Source organism: Aquarana catesbeiana, linkage group LG01, assembly GCF_042186555.1.
Source record: "Aquarana catesbeiana isolate 2022-GZ linkage group LG01, ASM4218655v1, whole genome shotgun sequence".
In the NCBI taxonomy this organism is placed as follows: domain Eukaryota; kingdom Metazoa; phylum Chordata; class Amphibia; order Anura; family Ranidae; genus Aquarana; species Aquarana catesbeiana.
In genome coordinates, this window is record NC_133324.1 from 682,287,226 (window position 1) to 682,308,147 (window position 20,922).

A 20,922-nucleotide genomic window follows, 5' to 3' on the forward strand; every position below is an offset into this window, starting at 1 on the left:
GGGGTCTTCTATCGACTTCGGGGGTCTCTTCTGACTTCTCCGCTCTCTCCGGCCTCTTCTCCAGGTGTCTGGTTCTTTTCCTGCTCTCCGGCCCCTTCTCCAGGTCTCCGGTTCTTCTCCTGCTCTCCAGTTCTTCTGCCGGGCTTCTCCGCTATCTTTTGCTCTTTTGCCACTCTTTTCCTTGTGGTGGCCTGGTCTTCTCCGTCGTCTTGTCGTCTTGTCCGGTTCTTCTCCTGCTCTCCGACCTCTTCTCCAGGTCTCCGGTTCTTCGGCCGGGCTCCTCCGCTATCTTCTGCTCTTTTGCCGCTCTTTTGCTAGGGCATGCTGGGACTGTGACATCATAAGGGGCGGGGTCACTGGGTGACATCACCCGGTGACCATGCCCCATGTATATAAATCGTTGCGCACTGCTTACACGGCATTATAGCGTGAGAGAGCGTCGTGTCAACATCAAAAGAAGATAAGAGGGAATAAGACGATGGAGAAGACCGGGCCACTGCTAGCAAAAGAGCAGCAAAAGAGCAGAAGATAGCGGAGGAGCCCGGCAGGAGAACCGGAGACCTGGAGAAGAGGCCGGAGAGCAGAAGAAGAACTGGACATCAGAAGAAGAGGCCGGAGAGAGCAGAGAAGTTGGAAGAGACCCCTGAAGTTGGAAGAAGACCACCGGAGCTGCCTAATAAATTACTATAAAAACATGTCTAGTGTGTTTTTTTATTGACACTTTTTTCCCCAGGTGAATGGGTAGGGGTACGATGTACCCCATACTCATTCACATAGGGTGAGGGGCCAGGATCTGGGGGCCCCCTTATTAAAGGGGGCTCCCGGACTCCGATAAGCCCCCCGCCCGCAGACCCCGACAACCAATGGCCAGGGTTGTGGGGATGAGGCCCTTGTCCTCATCAACATGGGGACAAGGTGCTTTGGGGTGGGGGGGCCGCAAGGCGCCCCGCTTCCCCAAAGCATCCACCCCCCCCATGTTGAGGGCATGCGGCCTGGTACGGTTCAGGAGGGGGGCGCTCGCTTGTCCCCACCCCCTTTCCTGACCGGCCGGGCTGCGTGCTCGGATAAGGGTCTGGTATGGATTTTGGGGGACCCCCATGCGTTTTTTTCAGCGTAGGGGTTCCCCTTAAAATCCATACCAGACCTAAGGGACATTTTCGCCTCCTTCTCGCTGCGATAGGAAAATGTGTTTTTCCTATTGCAGCGCGCGTGAGATGTACAGTACCCTGTCGCCGAGAGCGCTGGAAACATTCTCGCGGGCAGGTGCTATAGCTGCCCTTGCGTCGTATTTGGTCCTTCGGACCAGCATACAGACGAACAGATTTCCCGCTAGGAACTGGTTCAGGCGGAGTTCCAGCGGGAAGATTTGAAACATGTTTCAAATCTAAAGTCCGTCTGATTTTCGACCAAAAAGGTCAGTCGGAAGTCCGATGCAGCCCACACACGGTCGGATTGTCCGACGGATTCGTTCCAGCGGACAAGTTCGGTCGAAAAGTCTGCCCGTGTGTACAGGGCATAAGAGGTCTCCCCTCTCCCTGCTTTCCTCTTGCCACTTAGACTTACTTCATGTACTTTGTCCTATAGGGGGCAGAACTGTACAATAAAAATTCTAATGCCAGATCTTCTTTAACTAAAATCAACCAAAATAATATGCGCTTACATCACCACTCCTCATTACAATAATACATTTTAAAGCCAAGGTTCCATTGTCATTTAATGATTTATTGTGTAAAGCTTTGTCCCCAGGACAAAAAGTTATGGCAAATTCAACATTTTATGGCTGTCACAAGAATAGGAAAATTATTGATTTTTTTTCTAAAGAGGTTACCTGCTTCAAGAATATGTGTTTACTTTACTTCCTGTTTCTGGGACTGGAAGTGAGAAAAATCTCCCAAATGCCAAACACAGACAGTAAAAAAAAAATGACATATGATTTAATACTCCCCTCTCTATCCAAGGCTAAGCACGGTCTAAACAGGATATTTCATTTATGAATGGACAGTGATGGGATAAACGCCTTACTGAGATCTTATATATTTTAAGGATTCCAAAAGCAAAACTCCCTTCACAAAGAATTCCATTTACCCCGCTGAGGTAGTAAAAGATAGTGAAAAATTCACAGCAACTAAAAATAAATAAGAAATATCTGAGGGAGAGCATCTTTCTTATAATGGCTCCAAGAGGTGGAAACCTAAGTGTAAAGATCTTCAACTTGAATGCCAAAGAATATAAAGATCGTATCAGGGGAGTCAATTAGCCAGCATCTTACATCTGAAGTAATTTATTAATTACTAGGCCATTAATTACTAAATAGTATAGTAAGTAAAATGCTCAATTACTTGAAATGACTTGGTTATTTTGGAAAATGTGTTTCGACATACATATGAAAAATGTTATGGAAATAATTTTACACAGATTACTAATTCTGTAAAAGCAACATATGTCTAGCAAAAACTGTTAATCAACATATGCCTATCATTCTACCTGTTTTCAATGTATATAGTGCTTTCTAAAATGAACAAGAATGTAAATATTTACATGTACACAATGATATATAGACTATATAGCTAAGTGTTTGTGGACACATGACCATCACACCTCTATTACATGGCCAAAAGTATGTGAATATCCCTCCAAATGATTAAGAACGTCAATTTTGTTTGAGTATAGCATCGCATGACCGTGCAATTGTCAGTTAAAGCGATGCAGTGCCGTATCGCAAAAACTGGAATAAATTCTTCTGGGACTGAAGTGGTTAATGATACAGCATAAAAAGACAGTTGTACACTTCCAACCTTGTAGAAACAATCTGCCATTTTCTGTTCCAACATGACTGTGCCTCTGTTAATATAGTCAGATCCATAAAGATATGATTTGATGAGTGTGGTGTGGAGGAACTCTAGTGGCCCAGACTCTATTGAACACCTTTGAAATAATAAGGCCCCTTTCACACTGGGGCGGTTTGCAGGCGTTATTGCGCTAAAAATAGCGCCTGAAAAACGCCCCTAAACAGCCTCCGCTGTTTGTTCAGTGTGAAAGCCCGAGGGCTTTCACAATGAAGCGGTGCGCTGGCAGGAGAAGAAAAAATCTCCTGTCAGCCGCTTCTTTGGAGCGGTGAAGGAGCGGTGTATTCACCGCTCCTAAACCGCTCCTGCCCATTGAAATCAATGGGACAGCGCGGCTATACCGCGGTAATACAGCGGCTATAGCCGCGCTATACGAGGGGTTTTAACCCTTTTTCGGCTGCCAGCGGGGGGTTAAAACCGCACCGCTAGCGGCCGAATACCGCGGTAAAACAGCGCTAAAAATAGCGCTGTTTTACCGCCGACGCCCCCTACCACCGCCCCAGTGTGAAAGGGGCCTTAGGAACACCAATTATGAGCGAGGTCTTCTAGTCCAACATCAATACCTGACCTTGCAAATGTTACTTTGGCTGAATGGACACAAATTCCCTACACATTCCAAAATGTCACGTAAAGCCCTGATGGGATTTTTTTTTTTTTAAAAGGGGCATTCAATTCCATATTAAAACCCATGTTTTATGGAATGGGATGTTCAACAAGTTCATATGTGCTGGTTAGCTGATCACAAATTGTATTTTATATATATATATATATATATATATATATATATATATATATATATATATATATATAAATGCAAGTATGTGCTTTGATCTTCTCTGTTCCCAGGGTGCATTAGTCCCACCACCTCTTGGAATCAAGCCCACCACCTCTAATTATGCTATATGACATAACCTTAACCGAAGGAGAGGCACTGCAATTTTAAAGCTGGCAAGGGGGATGTAAAAAAAAAAAGCAGGTACAGGCAAATGCTAAAAGGAGCATGCAGTTCAGCAGTATCACTGGCTTTGGTCTTTTTCGAGCCACTAAAGGTTTACTTTAAGGGCCAGTTCACATTATAGAAGCACAGTCTGGATGCATTTCTGAATGCATGTTTTTGATGCTTTCCATTGCATTTTTTACCCTCGTGTTTTTTCACCTTAATGCATCCTATACATTAAGGTGAAAAAACCTCTGACAGTGACCGGCCCTAGCCCCCCCCCCTCTGTTTTACTCACCTGACCCCTCCATCTCTCGGCAGACGCACCAGACCTCTCTGCCCGGGGTTCTCGGCTCTTGATTGGATAAATTAATAGCAGTGCAGCCATTGGCTCCCGCTGCTGTCAATCAAATCCAATGACATGGGCGTCGGGGGGAGGGGCAGAGTCCTACATTCTACATCTATGTTGGACGCAAATGCTGGACTCGGGAGTGTGCAAGGTAAATCCCAAGAGAGTGCTTCTCCTTAGGGAGTTATATGATGCGGGGAGGAGATGATAGCGCCACCGGGGGACCCCAGAAAAGGATCATCGGGGCCACACTGTGCAAAACTAACTGCACAGTGGAGATAAGTATGACGTGTTTGTTATTTAACAAAAAAAAACAAAAAAAAACAAAGCTTTACATTCATTTTAAGGGCCCATTCACACCTGAAACTGCACATAACTACGCATTTTTGACTTTAAGTTTACATGCATTTGAAGTGCACTTGACATGCGCTTGAATGCATTTTGCATGCGTTTTGTTTGCAGAGCATTTTTCTATATGTTTTTGGCCTTGGCTTTTTTGGCTTAAAGGGGTGCAGTTCATTGCGTTTGTAGCGCGTTTATAGTGTGTTCCCTGCATTTGCAGTGCAGAAAAATGCAGCATGCTCTACTTTTTTTAAACTGCACTGAACTGCACTGCAATAATATGAACTGTGCCCATAGGATTACCTTGGTTTTGGGCTGTCTATGCAGTTGGAGTGCAGTTCAAAATGCATCCGATTGCAGCTAACTGCATCCCACTGTGTGTGGTGCGAAAGGGCCCTAAATGGGGACATGTGAGTTCCGGTGCATTTTTTGTGCATTTATGTGCCTTCAAGTGCATTTTTGATGCATTTTACCGCATTCCAGTACAGTTCAGTGTAGTGGCTGGTGCTTCATTTTTGTCGCTCGATCATCAGCCCACCAGTTACCCCTTCTAGATCGTGGGCTGCACTTCCTCCACATCGGCTTCACCCTGCGTCTCCTCCTCCTCCTAAACTTCACGGCAGCTTCCCCTGCGTCTTCTCCTCCTCGGCGGCCAATACGATTGATTCTCCTCTTGGCCAATCGGGTCTCAGGACCCGCTTCCTGATTGGCCAGGAGGAGAATCAGGAAGACAATAGCGAATATTGTCACACAACTGGGTGGGCTCACCCTTTTTTGAAGCCAATTAGAGCCTCTGGCTCTAATCACGGCTTCTATAAAAAAACAAAAAAAAAAATTGGAATCCATTCATCTGACACCCTGCATGTAGATTAGGGGCTGAAAGCATGGATTAGGGGGGCAGTGCCCCTGCGCCCCTTATAGACAGGCTGCCACTGCTTCAGTGCAGAAAAAAATGCAACATGTTCCACTTTTTTGGGGAACAATATAACCTACTATCCAAGCATTTCTGATGCAGAATAAAAATGCACTGGACTGCATGTGGTGTGAACTGACCCTAAGTGTAAAATATGTGGAAAGTAACTGACTGCCTAAATTCAGCAAAGCGGAAAACAATTAAGAAATGCAGGTTTATTGCGCCATGCATTCTTACCAAATTAGACTTTACAAATTAGTTTAATTTACCTACAATAAAGACTTTGCCATATCTTTTAAAGGTATAATAATTGTTTTAAATTAGCAAAATATACATGTATCTGTATAAGAGCATGTATATGGTACAATGAATTTTTTTTTTGATCAATATCCTCACATTTTGGTTGATTTACTAAGGGGGAAGAACACATTCATTTTGAAAGGGGATATTTGCTTAATGATTATAGTGATATTAGCATATTGATTATAGTGAAAAATCACTTTGTAAAGAATGCCCAACTATGTGCAAAGAAATTTTAAAAAAACAGTATTTTTGCTTGCACATTATTGAATGATAGAAGACAGCAGAACTTTATCTCGTTCATCACTTTAAGAGAATATTCCCTTGCAAAGTGAAAATCTTTAAAGTGGAAGTAAATTCCCATATCTAACCATATACCTATAATAAGGCTTACCTATAGGTACTGTAAATGTCTCCTAAACATGGAGATATTTACTGTACATGCAGCCAGTGACATCATCAGTGCATGCATTCTAAAGGAACAGCCACCTAGTCCTCTCCTTCAGAGTCCTGTGCCGTAAACGGCGGCTCCCAAGCGCATGCGCAGGAGTAACATCATCGCAGCTCCAGCCAGTCACACAGCTGAAGTTCGCGAACCCAGAAGGAAAACCGGGTGAAGATAGGAGTGCCTTCAGCCATGAAAGAGCCTGCAGCAGTGACAGCGTGGCGCTGGAAGGCTATGTTTTCAAGTAAGTTTAACATAATGTGCTAGTATGCGATGCATTATGACATTACCTTTCAGGTTAAAAATGTAGCACCCTCTAGTGTGCTAAAATAGGTTTTGTTAGAGTAGGTAAATTGATCAGGCTTGGCGAGCAGCCAACTGTTTTTCTGGGTCAGGGCTGGGTGACCCACGGGCAGCATCTCTGAGACCTCCCCCTACTTCTAGAAACTGGTAGAAGATTCTAGAAGAGTGATAGTGGATGGGAGGATGAGCTGTCTGGAGCATTCTGAGAGCCCTGACTAATCCCCAACAGATGGGTTGGCAGGGGGAAGGCCCCCCTCAAGTACTCTGGGTCAGCCCAGCTAGGGCAGTGGAGCTTGGGTGGAAGCCTGAGAGGACCGAGGAGAGCAGGCTGGGATGGATGCAGAGTTAGTCTGGGAGGACTGTAGAATAGCCAGCAGGGCTAGTGAATGGGGCAGCTGCAGCCAGGTGGGCTGGCAGTGCCTGAAGAGGTGGTGCTGGGATCAGTAGCCACAGGAGGAGGACAGCTGAGCACTTCTGCCGCGTAAACACGATCGGACATTCCGACAACGAAATCCTTGGATTTATTTCCGACGGATGTTGGCTCAAACTTGTCTTGCATACATACGGTCACACGAATGTTGTCGGAAATTCCGAACGTCAAGAACGCGGTGACGTAAAACACATACGATGAGCCGAGAAAAATGAAGTTCAATAGCCAGTGCAGCTCTCTGCTTGATTCCGAGCATGCGTGGAATTTTGTGCGTCAGAATTGTGTACACACAAAGAATTTCCGTCAACGGATTTTGTTGTCGGAAAATTTGAGAACCAGGTCTCAAATTTTTGTTGTTGGAAATTCCGACAAAAAATGTTCGATGGAGCCTACAAACAGTCGGAATTTCCGACAACAAGCTCCCATTGAACATTTGTTGTCGGAAATTCCGATCGTGTGTACGCGGCATAAGACTTTTTGCTACACTACCAAAGGGGGCCGCGGTCCCTGCCTGTAAAGGGCATTTGCTATGGTCCGATTGTGCTCTTGTCAGACCACCTTTATGCCCTGTACAAACGATCGGACATTGATCGGACATTCCGACAACAAAATCCGTCTAATTTTTTCTGACGGAATTTGGGCCAAACTTGTCTTGCATACACACGGTCGCACAAAGTTGTTGGAAAATCCGATCGTTCTGAACGCGGTGACGTAAAACACATATGTCGGGACTATAAACGGGGCAGTGGCCAATAGCTTTCGTCTCTTAATTTATTCTGAGCATGCATAGCACTTTGTGCGTCGGATTTGTGTACACACGATCGGAATTTAAATGATCGGATTTTGTTGTCGGAAAATGTTATATTCTGCTCTCAAACTTTGTGTGTCGGAAATTCAGACGGAAAAAGTCCGATGGAGCCCACACGCGATCGGAATTTCCGACAACACAATCCGATCGCACTTTTTCCATCGGAAAATCCGACCGTGTGTACAGGGAATTACAGTGCCAGCTGGTTCTGGGAGTTGTTTTTCTACAAGCAAGACTGCGGTAGTAGAGGAGAAGTGTACAGTATATATGGAATGTATATAGTTGTGTCCCTAAAGAATTCTACTATTCTGATCAAGTGGCATCCCATAATACCCTAAACCCTATCCAAGTGCAATACCCCTAATAAAATACAAAAAAAACAAAGCTGCAAGGACTGATTCTTGACTCCAGTGTTTTGTGGAAAATTCTGTGTGCCTGGCTGTGCAGGGTGGGAGATACTCCATTCACCAGTGGCTCCTGAGGGGGTAGCCCTACAGAAAAAAAAAATCACCCAGCAGTTTACTACTGCTTTATTAATACTTAAAATTGTGTCTACTTTAGAACCCGAGATGTTTTAATTGTCTAAATATTTGCATGCAGATCTGAAGGCATTCACAAACTTAAGATGCCTGGAAATCATATTCATGAATTGTATGATTCTCAATAGATAATCTGCATGCAAGTATTGAGGCAATTCATTAACTGGACGAATAGCCTGGTTTACAAAATGGTTCAGTCATAGCACTACATATCAAATTTTCTCCAGTTGTCAACTGCTTTATTATGTGCATTTGTAAAGCTGAACTCCAGGAAAGCAGCTACATAAACAGATGAAATACATATACGGGAGCAGTAAAAGTGAAAGGAGAGACACCCACCAGACTGGTGAGATCATCTCTCTGTTGCTGTGCTCTCTCCTCCTATCAGCATACTCTTTGTTAACTTGAACACTGTAGCACAAATTAGTTAGCATGTGTGTGTCTGCGTGTGTGTGTGTTTGTATCACTACCATTTCCCATATCCCTGTATATTGCATCCACTAAGATTCCCAGCAAAATTTTGGGGGAAAATATTGAAACTCCTCGCTGACACCACCAACTGTGGAAAATAGTCCCCTTATTAGCTTTGTTTCTCTGGACTCTCTCCAGTTCCAGCACCTGGGGATTGGTGACTGGAACTGGATGGCATACTCGAGATGTGGCCGAATCAGAGTTTTCTAAAGTGGTAGAATTATAGTTTTTATATAATGTGGAGCTTGTGGCTGACTGCCTTGCCCAACGATGCCACAACATTTCCTTCCACGTCATGGTAGAGAGCTGGAATAGCCTTACTTGAAAAGTATAGCAACTGGGAACCTGACATTGTGGTAAGCACATTCTGAAAATTCATGGAAGGGGGCAGAATCCACCAGCCAGAAAGGCAGGAGTTGTCAAGCCAGCAGCTTTGACAAGCTTGAATTTAGATGCTGGGCATGTGGGTGGCAGTGACTGTATTTTATTTCATTGCAGCAGATGGGGCAGAGAAATTTGCCTGCTGTAGTCTACAGCTGGTGATGTGCTACTGGCAGATGTGCTGCAAGGACCTGGGACACCCTGCGCTATACTATCATTCCTGTCAGTGGAGGCTGCTGAGGGGTCATGAGGTATAGCGGGGGTAGACCGGAAAGGTGAGGAGTAAGGAGAAGCAGAATTGCGTCCTTTTGTGTGGCTTCAGGTGCTCTTGCCAACAAGTGGTTGGAGGTTAAATGCCTTGTTCAAGCATGTGGTACCCAAATGTCTGGTGTTTTTGCCACGTTTGATGTTCTTGAGGCATTGTTTGCAGGTTGCAACAGTGCGATCGGCTGCACATGTGCTGAAAAAGGCCCAGAAAGCTGTGGGAAGTGGACCAAGAGATAACAGCTCCACAACCTGGTGGAATAGATGTCCCCGGGTGACCCCGCCCCCCTCTGACGCACGGGGACATCCCTATGGCTTCCCCATAGAGTCAGAGGGGGGGCACCCGCTGACGTAACCGGGTGACCCCGCCCGCCCCCCTCTGACGCTACGGGAAAGCCATAGGGATGTCCCCGTGCGTCAGAGGGGGCGGGATCACCCGGGGACGTCAGCGGGTGGCCCTTCCCCCTCTAACGCTACGGGGAAGCCATAGGGATGTCCCTGTGCGTCGGGGGTGGGGTCACCCGGGAACATCAGCGGGTGGCCCCGCCCTCAGTTATAAGAGAACTGTCACCTGCGAGGACGCGTCATACGGCAGGAGCCTCCCATGGAGGCAGGTCAGTGCGGCTTTTTTTTTTTCGGTCTATCGGCGGAGCAAGAGAAGAAGAAGAATGGAATATGTGGGACATTTTTATTTTTTTATTTTTTAAGGAGATGTCTTGTCATTTTTAACATTTTCAAATTTTTTTGTGAAATGGTAGGGGTACATTTGTACCCCATTACCATTTCACAAAGGGGGGGAGGCCGGGATCTGGGGGTCCCCTTGTTAAAGGGGGCTTCCAGATTCCATTAAGCCCCCCGCCCGCAGATCCCCATAACCACCGGGCAAGGGTTGTGGGGATGAGGCCCTTGTCCCCATCAACATGGGGACAAGGTGCTTTGGGGGGCTACCCCAAAGCACCCTCCCCATGTTGAGGGCATGTGGCCTGGTACAGTTCGGGGGGGCACTCTCTCATCCCCCCCTCTTTTCCTGCGGCCTGCCAGGTTGCGTGCTCGGATAAGGGTCTGGTATGGACTTTTGGGGGATCCCCATGCCATTTTTTTTTAAATTTTGGTGTCGGGGTTCCCCTTAATATTCATTCCAGACCCAAAGGGCCTGATAATGGACTGTGAGGGAATCCCATGCCTTTTTTTTTCAATGACTTTTATGTGTATTGCCGAGATCCGACAATTCATTATAGCCGCAAGTAGTTTTAAATGACTTTTTTTCCTTTAGAAATATCATTTTGTGGAGGGACTGTTCTAAACACGGGAAACATGGGCTACTTTACAGGCATACTACAGACACCCCCCAGGTATGAAATTTAAGGGAATATTTCACTTTTATTGTTTCACTTTAAGCATTATTAAAATCACTGCTCCCAAAAAAAACAGCCATTTTTAAAACTTTTTTTTTGCATTGATACATGTCCCCTGGGGCAGGACCCAGGTCCCCAAACACTTTTTTATGACAATAACTTGCATATAAGCCTTTAAAATTAGCACTTTTGATTTCTCCCGTAGACTTTTAAAAGGTGTTCTGCAGCTTTCGAATTTGCCACGAACACCCCAAATTGTTCGCTATTCAGCGAACGGGCCAACAGCCAATGTTCGAGTCGAACTCATGTTCGACCTGAACATAAAGCTCATCCCTAGCAATGATATATACTGCTTTAAACGTAGAAGAATGCACTGATATATACTACGTTAATTGTGCAGTAATGCATGGATATATACTGCGTTAAACGTGTAATAACGAACGGATATATACTGTGTTAAACGTGCAATAATGCACTGATATATACTGTGTTAAGTGTGCAGTAACGCACAGATATATACTGCTTTAAATGCACAGTAAAGCACAAATATATACTGTGGTAAACGTACATTAACGCACTCAAATTTACTGTGTTAAACATACAGTAACGTACTGATATATACTGGGTTAAAAGCGCAGTAGTGCACGAATATATACTACGTTAAACGTACAGTAATGCACTGATATATACTGGGTTAAAAGCGCAGTAGCGCATGAATATATACTGCATTAAACATGCAGTAAAGCACTTATATATACTGCGTTAAACGTACAGTAGCGTACTGATGTATACTGCGTTAAATATGCAGTAACACACGGATATACAGTATACTGCGTTAAACGTGCAGTAATGCCCTGAAATATACTGCAGGAAACCGGCCCTGACAAATTAGACTGACATTAAAGTAGAAATGCGGCGGTGCAGTGCATTGTGCTCATTCAGCAGGCCAAACAAACGGTCAAACGCCCCGATAATTCAGATGTTCATTGAACAGGTGAACAGCCAATGTTCGACCCGAACCCATGCTCGGGCTGAATCATTCGCCCAACTCTACATGCTAACAGTCTGCTTTCCTTGCTTGCTGCAGCTTGGCATTGCATACTGTTGCCGTGCCTGTGATTTACTAGGACTCCCAGATCCTTTTCCATCCTTGATTCCCCCAGAGGTTCTCCCCCTAGCGAGTAACTTGCGCTCAATTTTTTTTTATTTAGCCCCAAATGTATTACCTTACATTTTTCAATGTTAAACCTCATTTGTCTTCTTTTATTGAGGTCTTCCTATAAAGGTTCTTGTCACGGAACGTCCCACACTCCACTTGAGTGCTTCCGTCAGTATACCACTTGCTCCCAGTCTGGACTCAGATATCCGATATTCCAACCGCTCATAAGCACAAAACAAGGTGACACTTGTTTCACTGCTAACATAGACTATTTTTTATTAGAACCATAAAACAAGACTTTATACAACGTTAGAGGAGGTTCCCTCCTCCTGCTCATATTACTCTAACAATACACCTGTAACAAATAAACATGAGCTAATTAACTAATCCTTTATACAGCCTAGGTGATTAATACATGACCTTTTGCCCAGACTTGTGGTCACCGAGCTAAACAACGTAACAAAATTAATTATCATAAGTACAACCACAGGACATTTTCTCACAATAGCAGAAGCTCCAATAGTCCAAGATATATTTTCTCACTTACCCTGTGCCAAGATAGCACAGGGTGACTTAGACATAAGAGGTGTATGGGGAGCTGAAACAAGAGCATCCCCTACTTTCCAACAGATTCTGAGTTCCACGGGCCCTCCCGTCACAGTTCTAAATCCTGCTGTAAAGTTATTATCCTCCTTAGCTTCGTATCGTCAAGAAACAAAGAGATTAAACTATTTATACCAACCTTAATATAATTTCAGAACAAATGAAACAAAATTGGTCCCAAGACAGAGCCTCGGGAAACTCCACTTACAACTCCAGACAGTTCAGAAGACCGTTCAGAAGATACGCTATTTATCACCACCCTCTGGACACATTCCTTTAACCAATTTTCAATCCTTGTACATACACTATCATCTATGCCAACAGACCACAATTTGTAAATTAAGCATTTATGGGGAACTGTATCAAATGCCTTGGCGAAATCCAAATACACCACGTTCACAGGCCTTCCTCTATGCAGATCACAGCTTACTTCCTCCCAGAATGTTAATGTGTTCTTTTTGCCACTTCTAAAGTTCTGCTGTTTAGGGATCTGCAAAAAGCTGATGCCAGGTAAAAATGTAGCACTTACACTACATTGAAAAAAAATTTAATGATGTATTAAAGAATGATTACAGAGCTGAATTAATTTGTGTCTACCATATGTGTCTGAAGTTTTGCTTCAATTATTTACAAAAATGCATTTACAATGTCTCATTATGTCTTTATTATTGTTATTATTATACTGGATTTTTAATAGCACCAACAGTTTGCGCCGCGCTTTACAACATGAGGGCAAACAGTACAATTACAATACAATTCAATGCAGGAGAAATCAGAGGACCCTGCTTGTTATTTTGAGACTAGGTTAGTGATATAGTTGGGGATGGCTTTGTAAGTTTTTGTTAGTATTCTGAATTTAATTCATTGGGTGAACGGAAGTCAGTGTAGGGATTGGCAGAGAGGGGTAGCAGATACTGAACGGTTGGTAAGGTGGAAGAGTCTAGCAGCAGCATTCATAATGGACTGAAGGGGACACAGCCTATATAAAGGTAAGCCAATGAGGAGGGAATTGCAGTAGTCAGGGTGAGAGATGACCAGGTAGGGAATTGGAAGCTTTGCGGTGCCATTGGTTAAGAAGGGGAGTATTTTGGAGATGTTGTGTAGGTTAAGGCGCAAGCTTTGGACAATGATTGGATCTGGGGATAAAAGAATTGTTCAGAGTCCAGAGTAACACCTAATGCTGCATACACACGAGTGGAATTTCCATCAGAAAAAGTCCGATGGGAGCTATTCATCGTATATTCTGACCATGTGTATGCCCCATTGGACTTTTTCCGTCAAAAATTCAGACGGACTTAGATAGAGAACATGTTCTATATTTTTCCGATGGAACTAATTACTATCGGAAAAAAGCTTGTCTGTATGCTGTTCTGACGAGATTAGCAGAAGGAGACCAAAGGGTGGTGCACTGGCTATTGCACTTCCTTTTTCTAGTCCCGTCGTACATGTTGTACATCACCGCTTTCTTGACGGTCGGACTTTTGTGTGACCGTGTGTATGCAAGACAGAGTTTATTCCAACAGCAAAACCGTTCGTGTGTACGTGGCATAACACCCTGGCATGTCTTTAATGTCTTAAAATTAATGTCACAGATCAATGTGCTTAGAGTATCATATTCTGGGGTGTATAACAAAAACAAAGAACACATGTACTGTTTACTAGCAATACTGTATATGTGGCTCAATATTTAAGGTTAAATGTCAATTCACTTTGCTTTGCATGCAAAAGAAGCACTAACGGTCTACTAAATGAACAAAAGCAAGATACAAATACAATTATTTTTTGCGAAAGTCACTCTAACAGTAATGCCGCATACACACGATTGGACATTCCGACAACAAAACCAAAACTTGTCTTGCATACACACTTGTCTTGCAGTCAAACAAATGTTGTCGGAAATTCAGAACGCCAAGAACGCCAAGAACACGGTGACGTACAAGACGTACGACGAGCAGGAAAAAAATGAAGTTCAATAGCCAGTGCGGCTCTTCTGCTTGATTCCAAGCATGCGTGAAATTTTGTGCATCGGAATTGTGTACACACGATCGGAATTTCCGACAACGGATTTTGTTGTCGGAAAATTTGAGATCCAGCTCTCAAATTTTTGTTGTAGGAAATTCCGAAAGCAAATGTCCAATGGAGCGTACACACAGTCGGAATTTCCGACAACAAGCTCACATCAAACATTTGTTGTCGGAAATTACGACAGTGTGTACGCAGCATTAAAATAGTGGGAAGAACTAAAACAAGAAACATTGCTGCTTTTGTATGACCTGGCATGATCCAACTTCAATTACAATTATCGGTTAAGTCAGCACAGATGGTTCATGTCTTTACAGACAGTTTGCATATTTTACTCTTACGAATATTTCAGGTTACACAGACGTTAGCCAGCTTTATTTATCAAAGTCACACTTAATTATTGCCCTTGTTAGTCCCCTGGAAAGGGAAATCATTCATACTATAGCCAGACCAGTGGTAATCTACAATCGAAGCAACAAGAACATCTGCAATTGCTATCTGCCTGTGGGATAAACTGGAATAGTATTTCATTTTAGGAAACCAGCTGCAAGGTTCTGCATGATATGAGTCCACATGAGGCCATCAAATCATCAGCAGCTGCTCTTGAAAGGGATCACACCTATTTTGTTATATTAGGATTTGCTAAATAATTCCAGGAAGGTAAAGAACACTTCTAATTCAAAAGATCAGCAATTTATTACCAATAAGTGTGAAGCCAATGTGCAGTTATCTTTACTGTATGATAACATACATGCTGAGTTCACTGAATTCTAAAACAATATTTATGGAGCTATGTCTAACATTACGGTATAGGCAAGGTCCCATTTGTGGCAGCTTGGGAGCTTTTTCTACATGACGTAATTGGAGGATACTATAAATCGTCAGTCAGGCACTCTTGGGTCTACTGCCTGAGTGTCAATCATTTCTAGACCAGCTGTAGTATTACCCTATGTTTCATTAATGGAACATCTTTTTGCTGAACCACTTATATTAGGAATATTAGGGATTTGGGATTCTGTGTTTAACTAGTAAGCTCATGACCTGTTCAACAAATATTAGCATTCATGGGATTTCTATAACTTTTTCAACATTTTATGAATGAGCTTTCAAGCAAAAATTGGATTTTAAACATATACTGTGTAGAATATTTTGACATAATTATATGAACATTACATTTCAAGCAAATTGCATTATGCATAACTTACTGTATACCTGTAAGTATGTAATTGTGACCTAAAGAGTTTCATACTTGTCTGCAGGACAGCAAATCAATGATTATTGAAACTGAAGGATCACAATTACACTCAAGCAACTAACATGTTTATAAGAGAGGTGGAACTGTATGCTGCCATTGCTGAATTTAGAAACTGCAAGTTTGCAGACCTATTAAAGTGTTACTAAACCCGTAACAGTAAAATCAGTGTGTATAATCAGTAAAGCATGCTTGTTATACTCACTGTGGAACCTAAGGGGTTAATCCTCCATATTCTATAAAAAGGTTGTTTGATCCTGTCTTCTCTGATCCTCCTTTTCTCCCACTGTCCCCTATCCATGTCCTGATAAGATGGAGCCTTTGGAGTCACTCTGCACATGCTCAGGTGGTGTGTATCGCTAGAGAGTTTTTTTCTTGGGAGGGTGCATGTGATAAGCACAGGGCCAATCAGCACTGTCCAGACAGAGGGTCAGGGGTCCTGCGGCCTAATAGGACAGTCAGAATAGAATGAAAACTCCCCCTACAAGCTTTAATCAGACACTGACAGAATTCACAAGACTGCTATATACTGCTGATGAGAAAAGGTATTTAGTAGTTTATATTTACTAAAATAATTGCATTGTTTTGTGTACTGTGGGAGACCAGATATAATGAATGTGGGGTCCTGAGTTTAGTAACACTTTAATCCATAAAAAGTATATTTATAATGAAACCTGACTTTTTTCAAACTTTAATCTGCCAGTATCTTGCTCCAAATCTTTGGCTTGGAAGTAAATTAGACAAGAACAAGAACAGCATTTCCTAAATTATATAAAATAAATCAACCTTAAAGTGTCCTGTGATCGGAGGAGGACGTTTCACTGATGCTGTGTCCCTGGGCTGACTAAGAAGTACCATTAAGCTGAGGTTGTGGGGAGCCCCAAAATTTCCCTGTGCTGTTTTTGACCGCTGTAATGGCGGTCAATGGGATCTGGTAAGCATATCTGATATTCCACCTCGGGTGTGAGGAACCACAGAAGATTCTCCCCACTGCATCCTCATCTTTGTTGTGGCCCTTTCTGGCACTCTTCCTTGATTTTTCACGGACTTTTCTCTTTTGGTTTTTGGATTCTATTCGTTTATCTATACTTGTCTGTAATTAATTTTGGGACACTAGAGTATGATATTATTTATCTTGCACCATTATTTTTGATTATTTTATCAATTTATTTCACAGGTGATAAATATGTATTAGCGCCGCATCTTTTTTTATTAAAACCTTAAAGTGTTACCAAACCCAGGAGCCTGCATTCACTATATCTGGTTTCCCACAGTACAAAGAACATGGAAATGCAATAGTTTTAGTAAATATAAACTGATAAATACCTTTTCACATCAGCAGTATATAGCAGTCTTGTGACTTCTATCAGTGTCCAGCAGAACACCGGTTAAAGCTTGTAGGAGGAGTTTTCATTCTCCCCTGATTGTCCTATGAGGCTGCAGGACCTCTGATCCTCTGGACAGTGCTGATTGGCCCTGTGCAGATCACATGCACTCTCCCAAGGGAAAAAAAAAGCTCTAGCAATACACACCAAACTGAGCATGTGCAGAGTGCCTCCAAGGCTCTGTTCTATCAGGAGATGGTTTGGGGACTGTGGACGAAGGGAAGGAACAGAGAAAACAGGGGGAAAACAGCCTTTTTACACAGTGCAGAGGATTAACCCTTTGGGTTCCACAGTCAGTATAACAAGAATGCTTTACTGCATACAGTATGCAGACTGATTATACTGTTGTGGGTTTAGAAACATTACAAAAATTGAGGTATAAAAAAAAGTATAAATGCATTCTAAATGCATTAAATACATTCACCTTAACACAACATATAACAATATGAATATAATGATAATTACAAAAAGACTCACAATAAAAAGTTTATTCAGTAACTAATGTACTCCCAAATGCAAAATACAATATCCAGTGTGAGGACTGTGCCAGGAGCCAGAACATTATCTTCCAGATGGAATTGTTCTAGGAGTCCCAAGAGACCAATGAAAGAAAAAGGGGATGGTAAGCACATGGATCTCGTTGGTTTTTATCTTGCCCCAGCAAATTAGCTTTAGAGGGAATGGGGTTGCTATTTCTATCCATCCCCTTTTTCTCTCATTGGTCTCTTGGGACTCCTAGAACAATTTCATCTGGAAGATAGTGTTCTGGCTCCTTTTGTACATTTTTATACCCAGTTACTTAGTACTAGGCTTACCATACAGTACCTAGCAAAATTAGGAGCACTGTCAGCTTTTTATCTAATATCTGTCTGCAACCAGTACCACCTTTGATATAGCTGGGGCCTGTGGTTCTCTGCACTGGCTTTTTTGCCCATCATCTAAGTAAGGTTGAATCTTTATATTTTGTTTGTGTGGTTATATTTACACATATATATTTACACATATTCATCTCTTTCTATATCATCTCAGGTTGCCTTTTATATTTACATGTAGTATGTATCTAGTATACCTAAATAATATAATAAAAGTAATACATTCATCAATAGAGATTCCTCTTTAGATGCTTTTTTACTGTACCTATATGTTTCATACCATTACTAAGCATATTTTATCATGTTTTTTGTCACCGTAATACTTGGAATATTTCCCAATCGCAATATGGTCTCTTGTATTTTCATTGTTATAGCTTGGGTTTACCTAGTGTGAGACAAGTCTGGCCTGCTTTCTTTTTGCTCCAGTGCCAACCCAGGGAGACTGCGTCATACGCATCCTATCATCCAGGTCAGGTAAATGCGTTGTTTATTTAAGTGCAACAAAATGTGATGTGTTACATCATTTGTTTGGTTGATGTACAGTATATACAGTATAAATTACTTATACATTTTTTCATCTTTGTAGTGCAATCAGTGTCCTTTGCCCTCTTTGTGTGTCCTGAGGAAGCGGATCAGCGAAACACATTGATGCACAAGGGCTCATTCACCTGATAGCATGTAGTAACATTCATGTTTACAACTGGGTTTGTTATAGACATTTATTGCATTTGGATGTGTTTATTTTTTAACATTGCACTTTATGTGATTTTTTTATTACATTTGTAAACCAATAAAATATGGATTTGATCTATGTTATACGTGTCATTTTGCCTTTAAAGTCTGGTCCCATTTTTCTCTTTTTGATCTAAATATGTTTACGGGTATAGCATAGGAGTACATCCCCATTGTTTTGATGTTGTGGGTTTAGTAACACTTTAAGTAAATATTCAGAAAACATTTTTCACTAAACTGCTGATAGCTAATAGCTGACTGGTTACTATGGATTACTGCACAGTATTGCTCTTTGTGTCAAGACATTCAATAAAGACCACTGCAACAATACTTATTTTTCCACCATTACCAAGGTTGGTTCCTAATATATTCAATTAAAATATCTCTGAAGCACATGTTTAATTAGCACCTGATGTAAGGAATATCGTTTGAGGTTTCCAAACACTACTTATCTTAGTGCTTTATTCTTTTCTACTTAGAAACAAAACCACAGCAACCGCCAAGCAATTGCTATTACTTTAAGTTTCGTTGACAGTGCAAAGTGGCAGTCAGCCAGAAACTCAATGAATGGCAACATTAAGATGTCACCTTTAATATTTTTAGGCTCAAAAGTAACTGTAAGATATGACATATTATAATCACCCTGTCTTATATAGTAAGAGAGAAAAACTTCAAGATCCTTTGTTTTGTTTTTTTTCCATTCTTAGTTTTTGAGGGTATGTAAGAAACTAGGGCTGTCATAGAGTTAAGTTGGTTAGTCTCTGACTCAAAGCCAGCTAAATGTTCATACTTTATGGTTATATGGTATGAAAGGTGAAGTGTCATTATGGAGCAAACTTCCAAACTCTGGGCATTTAACTTGTCTTGGAGGTCACTTGAAAGGTATACACCATAAATGTCAACCTTTCACAATTAAAAAAGGGACACATGAAGCCCAGTCCTGTTCCATTTGCAACCCCATGAACCCCCCTTCCCAAATTATCATATCTTACAAACTTGAAACCCACTATTTTTGGTAATTAAAAAAAAAAGAGAATTTTCATTCTAAAGATAGAGACCTTTACATACCAGGCAAGGGCCTATGCTGATCAGTTTCTGGGTTGCAAGTTATATAAACATCTTCTTGATGGCTACAGTCATGTTTGCCCCAGTCTTTCTTAGAGCACTGTGTGAGAGTAGACTCTTTGCCTGTGCAAATCACATCATCCAGCCAGATAATACCAGTACTCTCTGCAAAGTCATTCTCCAGCGAGATCTTTCCATACCTAAAATATAAATGAACAGATTTTTTTTTGTAAATTACTATTACCTCGCAATCAATTTGAGGAGCACCCTCATCTTACTTTACTGCACAGATCTGTAAGCTAAGCTAAAAAAGCCAGTTCTACTAAAAATAACACCTATACTCAGACACAGGCAGATCTTTAAAACCAGAAAAGGACTGCTATCACCAGTAGATTGAGTGAAGGAGCCCCTTAGCAGTCACTCCAGTCAATGGGAGCATTCTTTGTACTTAAAGTGTATGTCAAAGCAATATAAAAAAAAACATATTAACATCATAATAAAAATCATAATAAACCTCTACAATGCATATGCACATTTCCCTACATTTCAGCTCTCTAAACATGCTAGTACAGAAAAACAACTGTCGATATGCCAGAAATATAGTGCGCTCCTTTCCCCCTCTTTGACACGACAACACAGTGTATTTTTGGCTCTGAATTCCAAAGCATATGTTGTCAGCTATGCTTACTTAATTTTGATGCATTACAAAGAACACAGACCTTTCCTCTTTTCCAACCTCCCTCTTCTTCTTCATAACCCCTTCTTATGCACCTTATGCACAGAAGAGAGCACAGGCAGTTATTAGCTCAGATGTTTTCTGGAAAAATCAACACGTATTTACTGAACAGAAATAACAAAACACTTTCAATTATATCTTTAACAGACCAAAACGGAGCAAATAATAGAAATGTATTGTAAGGGTTTGAATACACTTTAAAGGCAAATTCTGGGCATTTAAAAATAAATAAAATTATGTTCCCCTTCATGACTGATGAAGAATCTAGTGCTTGTTGTCTGTCTTTCTGCTCTCCAGTACAAGAATGTTGGCAAGAGAGGCTACTATAGGATCGGTCAGAGACCTGCAAAAAGGGCAGCTTTGAGGAATTGGTCATCACTGCCAGACTGGCACAAAGGAAGATTGTTGGATTA

General features: G+C 42.0%; 1 protein-coding gene across 1 annotated transcript in view; it reads right to left on the bottom strand.

Moving 5' to 3' along the window:
- The window catches only part of PRSS12 (serine protease 12), a 321,958-nt gene that overhangs the window by 163,981 nt on the left and 137,055 nt on the right, over positions 1–20,922 (bottom strand). The window contains exon 7 of the mRNA XM_073603187.1: positions 19,777–19,973. Coding sequence (XP_073459288.1) covers positions 19,777–19,973 — 197 coding nt within the window. The remainder of the gene's footprint in view (positions 1–19,776; positions 19,974–20,922) is intronic.